Source organism: Balaenoptera borealis, assembly GCF_965194805.1.
Source record: "Balaenoptera borealis genome assembly, chromosome: 9".
Classification (NCBI taxonomy): domain Eukaryota; kingdom Metazoa; phylum Chordata; class Mammalia; order Artiodactyla; family Balaenopteridae; genus Balaenoptera; species Balaenoptera borealis.
The window spans coordinates 48,738,898-48,752,351 of NC_138873.1; the positions used below are offsets into that span (position 1 = coordinate 48,738,898).

Below are 13,454 nucleotides of genomic sequence, written 5' to 3' on the forward strand. Positions count from 1 at the left end.
TGATGCCTTCAGAATATTGTCTTCTTCAGAAAGCATCATGTTTTGTCCAAGTCATACAGAAGTGGCTCTATTATGGATACCATTTGGTCACCAGATGGTGCAAGGCAGAGGTCAGGGGAAAATTATTTCTGCAGTACCAACTGTAAGTCTGATACTGTGCGAGGAAAAATAGGAAGTGCCAAATATGATTCCTAATGTCAAGAAACTTACAATTTACTTGTCAGTTACATAATACTTTAGCCCAGAGCTATGTCTTACATTTTTTTGAATCACCCACAGCATCTAACACAGGACTTTATAGATATCAACAAGAAGTTAATAAAAAGTTAAAACAGCAATACAAAATGTTTAGAATTAAGTAATAAAATACATGTTTAATATAAATGACCAAGAGAAAACAGTTTACCTTGTGTCATTGCAATCTACGAAAAATCTTGCTCCTATTCTAATTTTATATTTTTAGTTTGAACATGTACTGACACAGGAAGGTCCCTATTCCTACTCATTGAAATCTTCAGGGAAGAAAAGAGCCAGGTCAGCTTTCCTTAGAGGAAGGAATTGGAGGTCAGGCTTATACTGCACTAGGGAATCAAAAGTAACTGAGTCCTTACCCGTAACCTTTCTCAGATAGTCAAGGAAACTAGCCTTGAGCAATAGCTCTTTTAAGCATGCAAAACTGTAGGTCAACCTGTTACTGAAACCCTTTCCCTCTTGGGTGCTTTGATTTTACATTATACTGTTATCCTTCCATTCACTTATCAAAAAATTATTGAGCACCTACTATATACCAGTGATTTGTTCCTATCTATTATTTCTGATTCCTTCACTACCTCTTCATTTTCTACCCTACCATTCACACTTTGTCGGTCCTCAGGTCTATTCTTTTATATCTATCTATCTAGTCCTTCAGAACGTGTACCAGTTCTCAGAGGTTCCCAGCCTTTAGGCTGGTATCTCCCAACTTACATATCCAACACACAAGATGGAAGGTCTTTTCTTTTTATACAAACTATTCACCTTTTATTTATTTTTAAATTTTTATTGGAGTATAGTTGCTTTACAATGTTGTGTTAGTTTCTACTGCACAGCAAAGTGAATCAGCTGTACATATACATATATCCCCTCTTTTCTGGATTTCCTTCCCATTTAGGTCACAAGATGGAAGGTCTTAAATGTCCTGCTACTGCTACACCTCACTGATCATTCCTTCTGAGTCTTTCCTGCTGGCATCTCTTCCTCTAGGGAAGTACTAGGTTCTGAAATTTTTTCAACATTCTTAGTTTGCCTTTTCACCCTGTACTCTATCCTTACACAATTTCATCTCCCTCTCCGTATCAATCGCCAAGTTTAAGAATGAATTTATTTCTATTCTCGCTCTTTCCATGCTTTAGATCTTCATCAAGCCTGTTGCCCTTACTTTTATCCGGGTAACTCCTCTTCCTCTTTAAATATTAGCTTAAAGTCATATTCTTCAAGAAAGTCTTTATTCTTCTCTCTAGACTAAGTTGGACAGCTCTGCCATGTGACTTTATGTCACCCTGTCCTTTTCTTTGGAAGTATCTGTCATCTCAAATGATCTGTTTAATGGCTGTCTTGTCCACTAGACCAGGGGTCAGTAAACAATAGTCCATGGATCAAACCCAGTCCCCCCGCCTGTTTTTTAAATAACGTTTTATTGGAACCCAGACACGCTTTCCTATATGTATTGTTGATGACTGCTTTTGTGTTTCAATGGCAGTTGAGTAGTTGTGAGAGAGACCATATGGCCTGATAAGCCTAAAATTTATCTGTCCCTTCACAGGAAATGTTTGCCAAACCCTGCACTAGACTATTAGCATGAAGGCTGAAATCATGCCTGTCATTCTCACTTCTATATTCCCAGCACCTAGCATAATACCTGGTACATAAGTATTTTTGGACTAATTGTATTTCAGCCTCAAGCTTTAACCCATCTTGTCAGTGATATGAATGAGATCACGTTAACTGGCCTGTGTTTCTAACAGCATTATAATCACTGCTTATTCAGATAATGATTGCAGTATTCTAGTCCAAGGCAGGTAGAGAAATTAATCAAATAAAACACAAATGAATGGATTATTGCAACCACAGGTAAGTGCTCTGGAAAAAAAGAAACATAGTACAATTAGAGTGTGTAACAGAGAACCATAATCAAATATATAGCTTGGAAAGGCTTCCCTGAGGAAGTGACCTTTGACCTGAAATTTATTTATTTATTTATTTTAAAAAGATCTCTCTTTTTAAAAAATATTAATTAATTAATTAATTAATTATTTTATTTTTGGCTGCATCGGGCCTTTGTGGCATGCGGGATCTTTCTTCATTGCGGCATGCGGGATCTTTCTGCTGTGGCACACAGGCTTCTCTCTAGTTGTGGCACCCGGGCTCCAGAGAGCGTGGGCTCTGTAGTTTGCAGCACACAGGCTCTCTAGTTGAGGTGCGTGGGTTCAGTAGTTGTGGTGCATGGGCTTAGTTTCCCTGAGGCATGTAGGATCATAGTTCCCCAACCAGGGATCAAACCCACATTCCCTGCATTGGAAGGCGGATTCTTTACCACTGGACCACCAGGAAAGTCCCAACCTGAAATTTAAAGAATGAACTAACTGTGCAAAAAGAGGTGGAGAGAGGAAGAGCAAACCAGGCAGAAAGAATATCACATACAATTCTCTCTTCTTTGGAGAGAAAGAACATGGCATGTACTGGAAACTGATATTCTTGTCAAATAATGAACAATAAAGTAAGTTCCTTCAAAGTTAAGAGTAGGATCCAAAATGGAGCTAATCGATGGGATATTTATAACAGTGTAAAATTTGAAACATTCTGTTATTGGCCAACAGTAGGAAAATGGAAAACTGTTGTATGTCCACGGCACAGCATATTATGTATCCATTAGAATAATTTATAGAAAAATTCTAATTTGCATGAGAAATGTTTCTGCTACAATGTAAAGTGAAAAATACCAGGGGATTACTTCCACTGTGTAATATATTTATAGAAAAATTTACTAGGAAAAAAAGGACTAAAATGTTAATCATGACTGCCTTTGGGTGGGATTGAGTGTCCTATATTTTCTTTATGGTTTTCCATAATTTCTTTCCTATGTATTTCAAACCTTTAAGATTGGAAAAATACATTTTATTGAGAAAATAAGGAAATATAAGTGTTGGTCTGTGACCTACACATCTGACAGTAAATAGTCTTTCCTGGTCCCTGGAATGGGGATGTAAAATTAGGATCAAAACCCAGGAGAGTTCACTGTCAATAACAAAAATTATTAGTGGATGTTCTCCTGGAATGTGATTTAGGCTGTGAATATGTAAGTGCAGTGGGGACTCTGGGGCCAGGGAAAACCAGCCTGAGATATGCTGCTCTACAGACACACTGCTTCTGAGATTTTGAATCTTGATTATTTAAACTGAGAACTTAATCTAATCTTCCTCCATGTGTGTTTGGTTTCTTCCTGCCTCGTCATGATCCATCAGAAATGCCCCAATATCAGTTCTGGACATGTAATTTAAATGAGGGTCCTGGAAAGCTCAATCATCAATTCTAATATTACTTTATTCTTTTTTTTTTTTTTTTTACTTTATTCTGAAAGCTTCTTTTTTGTTTCTCAAACATCATCTTTAATTTATAGGCTCAATGGTCTCTCCCTTAAAACTATTACTGCTAATTTATGGAAGTGGAAGAGTTGAGAGTTGTTTTTTCAAAGTTTTGCTTCTCCCTGTAACTGAGTAGATTAATTGGTTAAAATGATAAGAACAGAGGGAAATTCAGCTCTCACCACAATGATTAATTTGACTTTCCTTTAGTTTCTTTTAAAAAGAGACATAAAACCCCATTCTTTTAGTCAAAAAATATTTTATCATTCAGGCAGTACATATTTATGTGTCTACCTTATACCCAGACAGCTGCTATGAATAAATTGGGGGAAACCTGCATGAAGTCGTTTGAGAGTGAGGAGAGCTGATGGCAATTGCCTCCAGAGTTTGCCATACTTAATTAGGTCTTCCAAATCCCTTCTGGGAGGAAATGAGTTTCTTTACCATCATGGTTTCATAGAGGCCAGACACTGTATGAAGGATTGGGTAAAAATTTCCCTTAGAAAAGATCAACTACCATTTATATGCATGTGACACCTAAAACCCACTGATCCCCTTTAAACTTTCATCCCAAATGTTTGTTTCATGACCAAGGTAGGTGGTATTATTTTTCTGACAATGGAAAAAAGGTCACCATAATTCTGCTCTCCCAGGTATGAGAATTTTGAAATCTTTTTAACTCAACTCTGTATTTTGCTCTGCTTGAGAATCCATAGCAAAAACTGCACATGACCTTTCCAGGATCTGCAATGATCATGGTTCCTAGCTGCAGACAGTGGAGTCCACTACAGGAGTTCAGTAGAGAGAAGTAACTCCTCTTTGGGGGGCACTTAGAAATGTATGAGGGCATTTTTATCACAGTGGCATGTAGTGCCCAGGGGCCAGGGATGTTAAATATCCTGCACAATAAAGAATTGTTTCATCCAAAATATCAGGAGAAGCCCCCTTGAGAAACACTGAGCTCAGGGTCAACTTCATGGGCATGCAAACTGTGCAGTCATACAGGGCCCACTGCTTGCTTTAATGCTCTGCAGTTACCATTCTGAAATCTTAATACTTTTATGTTTGAATGTCTGTTTTATAAAAGAAGTGGTACAATGGATCATACCTGCAAGCAGAGGAGGCAATCTGTTTGTCTTCTTGCTTACTACCCAGTTTGCATACAGTCTGCATAATGCCTCACAAGCACAGGATGCTGGTGAACCTAAGCGTACAGGAACTCAGGGAGTTACAAAGTGACTACAAGGCAAACATGTTATATCTATGACTGATTTAGTGGAGGCGCTGACAGTTCCAAGAGGCTATGCTTTCCATTTCAACCAGAACTTGCTTCAGCTGCAGAAAGAAGGTAATGGCATCCTAAGAAATACAAGTGACCAAAGAACTCTATCGTAGCCTTACTTGTGTGTGTTAATTCCCTGTATGACCATTTACACTGAAAATGATGACACAGAAGGAAGGGGAAAGGCAGGGCAACCCATAGTTCCTTTCTGTTCAGTCCTTCCTTACTCAGGTTGGTAGGATGTGTGCATATCAAGAAGGGAAAGAAAAACAGCTGAGTTAGTTTTGTGCTGCATTTACACTGTTCTGATAAGCACAAAATACATCCTCGTGGCATGTACAAGCTACGAAATATGAATTGTGTCATTTTGGTGATTCCATATATGAGTTAAATGTTCTTATATTTGCATTTATAAATGGCACTGCACAATATAAAGACAAATGGTAAAATTCATTCTAATAATTGAAATTCTAATTTTTCTTAGAATGACATTAAAAAGCAAATTAAAAAACAGCATGACAAGTTGAGGGAGAGATGACGGAAGAAAGAAAAAGCTTTGTATTTTAGTACATATAATGGCACTTTTTTCCTGCTTTTTGAACAGGGGCCTTTCATTTTTCATTTTGCTCTGGGCTCAACAAATTGTGTAGCTGACTGTGACTGAGCTAGTTTAAGCAGAAAGGGATTAAAGGATAGTGTTTAGCTCATAGATCTCTGAGAGGACCAGAGAACCAGGCTTGGATAATACACGGCTAGAAACAACATCCAGGAAAAACCAAACCGGGAAGAACACTTCATCCCACATCACATCCGCTATTCTAGCAGAAAGCCATCCTAGCACCGCTTGCCAGTCAGCACCTATGGCTCTCAAAATGGATGCCAGAACTCCTCCCCAGCTACCCGGAAGAACCATACCTCCACCACGGTGTCTGCCAGAACATCCCATCTCCCTGAGTGCAACTGAGGCAGATCTATGTCTTGAATGGGTGCATCTGATTGCTGGAAACTAGGTTACATGTAGTGAAACGCTGAAGCCAACATATAATTGTTAGCATCTTCTCCAACTAACTCCCCATTCAGTGAAGTCCCTTTGGTAGCTTGGGAGTATTCACACCATGAAAATGGGTCAATGCTACGAATCAGGGTCTTTCCCCTCCTCCAGCCATTGTTAATGATTTACCAGCACACCACGCATCCATTCCAGGACTCTAGTATTTTTTAACTTTCTAGCTTCTAAAGTACAGAAAAGCAAGCTAGAAGGGGGGTTGGATAAATGTTGAATAAGCCACCTTATAATATCTGCCAAAAAATTATGGTATCCATTGCCTTCTGTTCTAGATTACAAATTGCTAACAGACATTGAACAGTATTGGTACAGAACGCTGAGCAGGCTTTTACTAAAGGCATGACATGGTGAGTATAGGTTAGTGAACTAGAAGGGATGATAAAATGTCACTTGATATGACTGAAATATATTTCTATGATGCTGGACTATTAACTCTCTCAGGGCAGGAACCATGTCTGTTTTGTTTCTCGCTGTATCTCAAATCACCTGGCAAATAGTCACTCAACATTAACAGCAATAACAAAAAGAGATGCTTTAAGTTTGTTAAGTATAGAGTTCAATTTTGGCATTTCTCATATTGTATGTAGATAACAGTTCCAAATGATTTTACTGTTTTCAAATGAGTTAAATTTCTGGATGTCAAAGTTTATTATGATACTTTCACATACATTATCTCATTTGATTAAGCCTTACAATATCCCTGAAAAGTTAAAACAGGAATTACTATCCATTTCATAGATGAGAAAAGAAACCCCCCAAAATACAGTTACCTTTCCAAACTCATTTACCTAGTAACTGATGGTTTAATTTTTCATTCTCTGACTCAAAACTCCAGAGCTCTTTCTTACCTCAGGAGAATATAATTATAAAACACATTCGATAATGATTAATTAGGGGAGTATTGTCAGGTTTTCAGTTTGAGCATTAACTTAAATTTGATTACATGCAATGGACACAATATCCTAATTTCATGCTGCAAATGTTTTTCTTCAAGAGTGAACATTCTTTCCTTGGAGTTCTAGAAGGATTTGAATGATGGTTGCAACTGCCTTTTTTTAAAGTAAATGAGTTGATTCAAGAGGTAGGAGGAAAGAAACCCTTTTCTAGAAATAGCTAATCTGTGAATCTCATACTTTTACCTTTTTCTAGTTAGGAATAATATAATTTAAATATTATGGATGTACTTGATTATAATATAGTACAGGGATTCTCGATTTTATATTACTTAAGAATCATGACAGAGGTGGGTGGTCCAGGCCCCATCCCCAAAAAATGTAATTTAGTAAGTGCCAAAATATTAAATTTTAAAGAACACACTAGTGCCATGAAATACTGTGAGAATCACTGGTACTGTGCATCTGATATTCAGGTTGTACAAAATATTTTACCAGAAAACGCATTTAGTATGGTAGTCCTATTTTTAAGTCACTTCTATAGCTTTCTAAAACTAAAATCAACTTAGATTTTGCCTCTTAAAATATTAGGTAAGGTCCTGTATATTAGTAGAAATCTTGCCACCTATGTTTACAATCATGCTCTCAGGTTGAAAACTGCAGGCTAATTTGCTGTGGTAATCAGTCTCGAATCCCTAAGAACATAAACTCTTATTAGCATTGCATGTTATGGGATTTATAGACAGCTGACCAGTGATCTGTCCCTCTAGGCCTTTTGATTTTCCTACTTTAAGAACCACAATGGTTCCAAATGAGGATCTCTCACACCACTTAAAATATACGGCAACCTACTAACCATTAAAATAACACCTGTATAATACACGTGTGAAAGAATGATCTCTAATTTGAGTAGACTGAAAATGACTGTCAAAAGTCCTAATTCTGTGGCATATTTCAAACTTGAAACCACGGTTTCTGCCTTCTACTGCTTCAATCTTTTTGCTGGGAAGAAACCCTAATGGATTTTCAAGTGAAACTCTCGTTGCACGGATGAGGAAACTGAGGCCCGAAGAAACCAAATTATTTGTCCAAGGTCATGCCCAATATTAGTGACCAAGTGAGACAAAAACCCAACGGTTCCAATATAATGGCCAAGCCAGCTGCATGTTACCACCCTTTTTTTGCTCTCCGTTTCACAACTGCACCCCTATTCCCCCCTCCCCCACCCCCGCTTTTGGATAAAGTTGTTTTGTCTAACGGTCTTTCCCCACCCCCTTTTGCTTTTATGCCTTAGGATAGTAAACCCTTACACAAACTGTTAATGAATAACACTGGAAGTCCACATCTGACGTGGTGACTTTCTTGGGCCTTTTTCTTCGGCCGAAAATTTCGCCGAAAGGCTCTTAATCCTACGTTCCGCGGGGAAGGGAGGGGAGGAAGGGGAGGAGGGAGGTCACTGGGAACTGACAAGTCCTTACATGTCCAGGAGCGCGCCCGGGACACAGCCTGTGGGCCCTAGGAGAAAATCAAGGAAGGACATACTAGGGCGAGAGGGGAGGAAAGGGGCGGGAGAAAGACACCGCGGTGGGAAATCCCTGTGCACTGCATCTGCCAAGCCCTGGCAAACCTAAGCAGAGCTGAGAGTGAATAAAACTCATTAAGCAGCCAGGCGCACACACTGCGCAACAGCCGCGAAAGAGGGGGCGCGCCGGCTCGCGCCGCATGTAGGGGAACAAACGGCGGGGCGGCTCTTTTATAGGCCGAAGCCCGCGCTCGCGCGCCCCCGCCCCTCGCACCGCCCCTGGGCCACGCGCGAGGCCGCAGCGTTACCTGAGAAGGGCCGGCTGCGTCCGCCGCTCGCCCTCCCGCGAGGCTGCGGCGGCACGAGAGCTGCGCCTCGCCTCCCTGCGGGCGGGTTTTCTTACCTTGTAAAAAGCCGTTTCCGCGGCTGCCCCCGCCTTCTCTGCAGGATGTGAAATGGCGGTCGGCGAGGCGAGCGCGATCACCGGGGCTCCGGCCAATCCTGCCTAGCCACCAAAACGGCCCTGAACACTGGCGCCCCCCTCCCGCCAGGCCCTCCGAGCCCATCCATGACATCGGCGCTCCGCCGCCCCCTCCCTCCGCTGCCCCTCACCCAGGTGGCCGTGCCCACCGGCCGAGTCATCGATCCCCCGCGCCCGGCGCTGGCCGAGCTTTCCGGCAGCCTCCGCCCTCGCTGCGTGCCCGGGGGCGGGGGAGAAAACACCTACTCGGCCCCCGCCTGGATGTCCCGCTGGGGCGCCCGCCCGGTTCCCTCCCTTTCCCGCCGCTTCCCCTCCCCCAGCTACTCACAGCCCTCTCTTCGCCGCACACACAACCCCCCTTCTTCCCTCCCCCAGTGGTTGCGTCCGTGACATCATCATCATGGCAACAAGAGCTGCAGCCTGGGACGGAGGAGCCCGTGTGATTCCCGGCGGCGGCGGCGGCGGCAGTGGCGGCAGCAGCAGTAGCAGCACCAGCACCGACGAAAGCGCGAGAGCTTCTCTCCTGTCGCCCCTCGCCGGGTGCTCCTGAGGAGGCGGCGGCAGCAGTGCCCACACCGCCCCGCCCGCCGCCGCTGCTCGCCGTGTTTGAGTGTGAGGGGAGGGGGCCGAGCCGCGGAGAGGAGGGGGCGCCGCCGCCACCGCGGCTGTGGGGCCGCCGCTGCGGAAGGAGCCGCCGCTGCTGCTGCCGCTGCCAGGTCTCTAGTGAAGAGGAGGTAGTGGCGGCGGCGGCGAACATGTTTTCAGTGAGGATAGTGACTGCCGACTACTACATGGCCAGCCCGCTGCAGGGGCTGGATATCTGCCAATCCCCCCTCACCCAGGCCCCTGTCAAGAAGGTGCCGGTGGTGCGAGTCTTCGGAGCGACCCCGGCAGGTAAGCGGGCGCGGGCGGAAGCGGCGGACGCCCGGGCAGCCCTCCCCGCCGCGCACTCGCGCACACGCTGCCGGCCCTCTCCGCAGATAGCTGCCGCGTCTTCCCTCCCCTTGGCCCTCCTCGCCTTTCCTCCCGAGCCTGAGCCTGACGAGAGGCGCAAAAATGGGGGTCCGCGCGAGCGTTGCGCGCCGCCCCCCGCATCCCACCCCAGGCGGGGAGGCGGCGGGCGCCGAGTGTTTACACTGCGTGCGGCGGTCGGGAGCCGGGTCCGCACTCGGGGTCGCGGGCGGGCGGAGCGGGCACTGCTCTCGCCCCGGAGGACGGGTCAGGTGGCCGCGCCATGTCCTCCGTGAATGGGTGCGCGGGGCCCCGCTCTGAGGTCGGTCGCTGGTGGGACCGCGGACACCCTCTGCGTCTCCCAAGTTCCCCTTGCTGGAAATGGCTTTCTGAGGAGTGGGGAAGTGTCAGCTCTGTTGTCAGTCGCTCCTCGTCGCCTCTTCTCACTAGCGCTCTCCTCTGCCCCTTCTGGAGATGCTGTGGGCTGAAGAGTGGCGCCTGGGGCCAGATAATCTTTCTTGTTGAAGTGACCATGTGGTTCTGCTGTGAGCGCAGGTCGTAACTCCTTAGAGTTTAAAGTAAAGCCTCAGAGTCTGGGGCACAGGGCTGCGTCCCCAGGTGCATTGCTTTCAGGGAAATGTGTATCCACGGAAGTAGGAAATGCGTGTTTATGTTGCCCAACGTATAACATCCCACTTAATAGCGTGAATTTCATAGGAACCACAGCTAAGCCCAGCAACGCAAACATTAAAAAAAAATGCCCCTGTGCTGGGGTGTAGCATTGCATTTTAAATACACGTACATTTAAGATAAAAACTATTTTGAAGAACCAGTGGGGTGGGGAGACAAGCTACGTTCTCAAAAGCTCTTGGAGATTTATGATAATGTAAGTAGGATAGTGGCCAAATTTACAAGGTTTTTAAATTGTTTTGCTTTTCTACATGCTTTGAACTGCCTACGTGAAATAATGGAGCTGCCTCCTAGAAAGAGATGCTCTTACCTCTAGCTATGTACTGCCCTTTGGGATTTTAGATAGCGTTTCCCACTTGATGCTCCTTGCCCTAATCACCATTCATCTTATTACTGCAGTCAGTTTTCCTGTGGGCTATCAAGATAATAGCACTTTCCCAAACACAAGCACTCATTCTAAGCAGTTATCTTTTTTTTTTTTTAAAGCAGTTATCTTTTAATGTGAATTCTCTTTGTTAAAAATTTCAGTGTTGTTAGTGAGATTTGATAGAATGCTTCTTTTTAAAATAGTGAAAAAGATTTTGATGATATGGACTTTTTAAGATGGGACATTTGGGTGCTGTTAACAATTTGTTGAAAGTGTAACACCTGAAACTTTGGAGGCAATAAAGAGTTCTGAAGGATAGATTTTCTGCCCTTTTAAATATAGTGGTGCTGTCTTTGTTTCTAATTGGAATTTCAGTGTAATATACTGTTTTTTGTTTTTTTTTTTTCACTTCAGGTGCAGAGAAGGAATAAGATAGGGATGTTGATATAGCTCTGTTCAGCCAGATTGTGAAATTATAAAGGGACATGCTAATAGGATATACTGTGGCATTGCTGTGTATTACAGTTTGTATGGTTTGGGTTACTTTTCTACACATAGTTTTTTTTTTCTCTGCACAAGTCATGAAATATGTATCCCTGAGTGATTTGCAAGCTCTGTTTTATAGGGAAATTTTGTTTGTGGAAAAAAAGTGAATTTCAGAGTGAGCTAGGAGGAATTTTATTATGTGAAAAAATATTCTTTAAAAAATAAAGAGTATGGTGTAGTTTTGTGTTTCTCAATATTAAAAAAATAGACATGTGAACTAGTCTATAAAAAGAAATACGTGTTTCTTCCTCTTGGACATCTTACAATAGATTACCAGCATCTCCCCCTCCCACCCCTTAAAAAAACACTAGATTAAAAAATCACTTTGAAATGTATAATGTAAATCAATATAAAAGTTAGACTTTTTTGTACATACATTGAAAGATATAAAACCTGATACAGAGAAACCCAAACTACAAGTTGTTAAGGATAATTGAATTGAGTTTGCTATAAATATAGTTCACAAACATAAAAATTTTTGTGTTTCCCAAAAGGTGAAAAATTTTGACATCACTGGCATACGTTTAGAGTTTACAGCTTTCAGAATCAAGCCAGCATTTTTAGCATGTCAGAAACTCCCAGTAAAATTAATATTAATTGAATATAAACAAAAACTGTACAATTATCTGCTTCTGAATTCTCTCCCCAAAGAAAAGTAGTCCAGTCCACCTAGTAAAATAAATTTTGAAAATAATTAATATAAAAAAGAAGTCAATTTGGCTTAGTAAAAGTCTGAATGCTAGAATTTTTAATGAAGACAGATTTATTGTTTGAAAGCACAAACTATCTACTAATTAGTAAAATTAATGAAAAATTGTAACACATGATAAATCTATGTTAGAGTGTTATAAACTTGTCTTTCATACATAGGAAATTTTGGAAGTCCTCAATTCTTTACCTTGGTTTGGAGAAAATATGTTTTTAAACTGAATTTGCTTTTCAAATGAAGTTGTGAAAAATAGCAGCAGAAGAAATTTTCTCCCAAATAAAGTGACCATTTCAGATTTATATTATAAATTTTGAACCGATTGGTTTATTACATTTTTACTAGTTCAGTTTTCCTATTATTGCATGAAAAGTATTTTTCTGCTTTAGAAAACAGTCCAGTTGACTTCTGATTGTCCTGTGTTTTGAGGGCATATTTGAGTAATTTAAGAAATAAATTGTCTTAGGCTTAAAAGCTCTCATATCTTAAGTTGGTGAAATTTGAAAAGGTATTTTAAAAAGTTGTACATTCAAATTTGAATGATAAACCCTGACTGACTGATTTAATCCCTTGGTGGTTGAGGATATTGGTTCCTGAGAGAATCAATTAAATTTTCTATATATAAGTGATGGAATTATTTTTGAAAAACCAAAAACCTCTTCTGCTTTTCTTTCACTCATTTAAAAATGTCTTGAATATTGTTTTGACATACAATGCATTGAGCAATATAACAATTTTTTGGTAACTTGTTTTAGTGGTGGGAAGCAAGATTATAAATAACTAAAGTACAGGACAGCGTTTTTTCACTTAGATTTGAATATGGGTATGAGTGCTCTGGGAATTCACTTCAAATAAAATCCTAAGGCTTTATTGTAAGGATCTGACTCAGGTGGATCTGGGAAGCTGCCCAGTTAGCACATACTAACTCTTGCTTATTAGTTGCCTGATGTAACTCATTTCATGTTGAGCTTAGACAGCTTTCTCAGTTTTCTCAACATCAATTTAAACAGTATTATCCTTTCAAAAAGCTTCCCTGCTGAGATGCAGAGTAGGAGTAAATAGAAGAGTGTGAGTGAGATGTTCACAAAGCAAGTAATTAAACAAAGTAGGACAAACAGACTATAGAGGGAGCTGCTTGACTTTAAGATTACTGTAAGGAACTCTGCCATCTCCCCCCCTCTAAGTCTTTCTCCAGCTAGTGAAAATATTAGTAGATTGTTCTAGATGCTATGAAATCAGGTTATTCAACATAAGAAATTGATAATTGTGAAATGCTATATAAAGTTATGTAGTTGCAAAATAACCTCACTTTTTTGGTATTTTGGTGGAT

At 41.6% G+C, this 13,454-nt stretch overlaps 2 protein-coding genes across 19 annotated transcripts in view; one reads left to right on the forward strand and one right to left on the reverse strand.

The window, feature by feature from the left end:
- The window catches only part of LOC309634604 (uncharacterized protein), a 60,199-nt gene extending 51,013 nt beyond the window's left edge, over positions 1-9,186 (reverse strand). For 4 of the 11 annotated variants that reach the window (XR_014248222.1, XR_014248223.1, XR_014248224.1 and 1 more), the window contains exon 1: positions 8,787-9,186. Coding sequence is in view for 1 of the 11 variants with exons in the window: in XM_082404914.1 (XP_082261040.1) it covers positions 4,729-4,824; positions 8,172-8,270; positions 8,787-8,958 (367 nt within the window). In the remaining 10 variants the exon portion in view is untranslated. The other 7 variants (XR_014248228.1, XR_014248229.1, XM_082404914.1 and 4 more) reach the window with 6 other exon arrangements.
- A 6-nt stretch (positions 9,187-9,192) lies between these two features.
- REV3L (REV3 like, DNA directed polymerase zeta catalytic subunit) overlaps positions 9,193-13,454 on the forward strand; it is a 190,537-nt gene continuing 186,275 nt past the window's right edge. For 6 of the 8 annotated variants that reach the window (XR_014248190.1, XM_082404696.1, XM_082404701.1 and 3 more), the window contains exon 1: positions 9,193-9,758. Coding sequence is in view for 5 of the 8 variants with exons in the window: in XM_082404696.1 (XP_082260822.1) it covers positions 9,620-9,758 (139 nt within the window). In the remaining 3 variants the exon portion in view is untranslated. The remainder of the gene's footprint in view (positions 9,759-13,454) is intronic. The other 2 variants (XM_082404698.1, XM_082404699.1) reach the window with 2 other exon arrangements.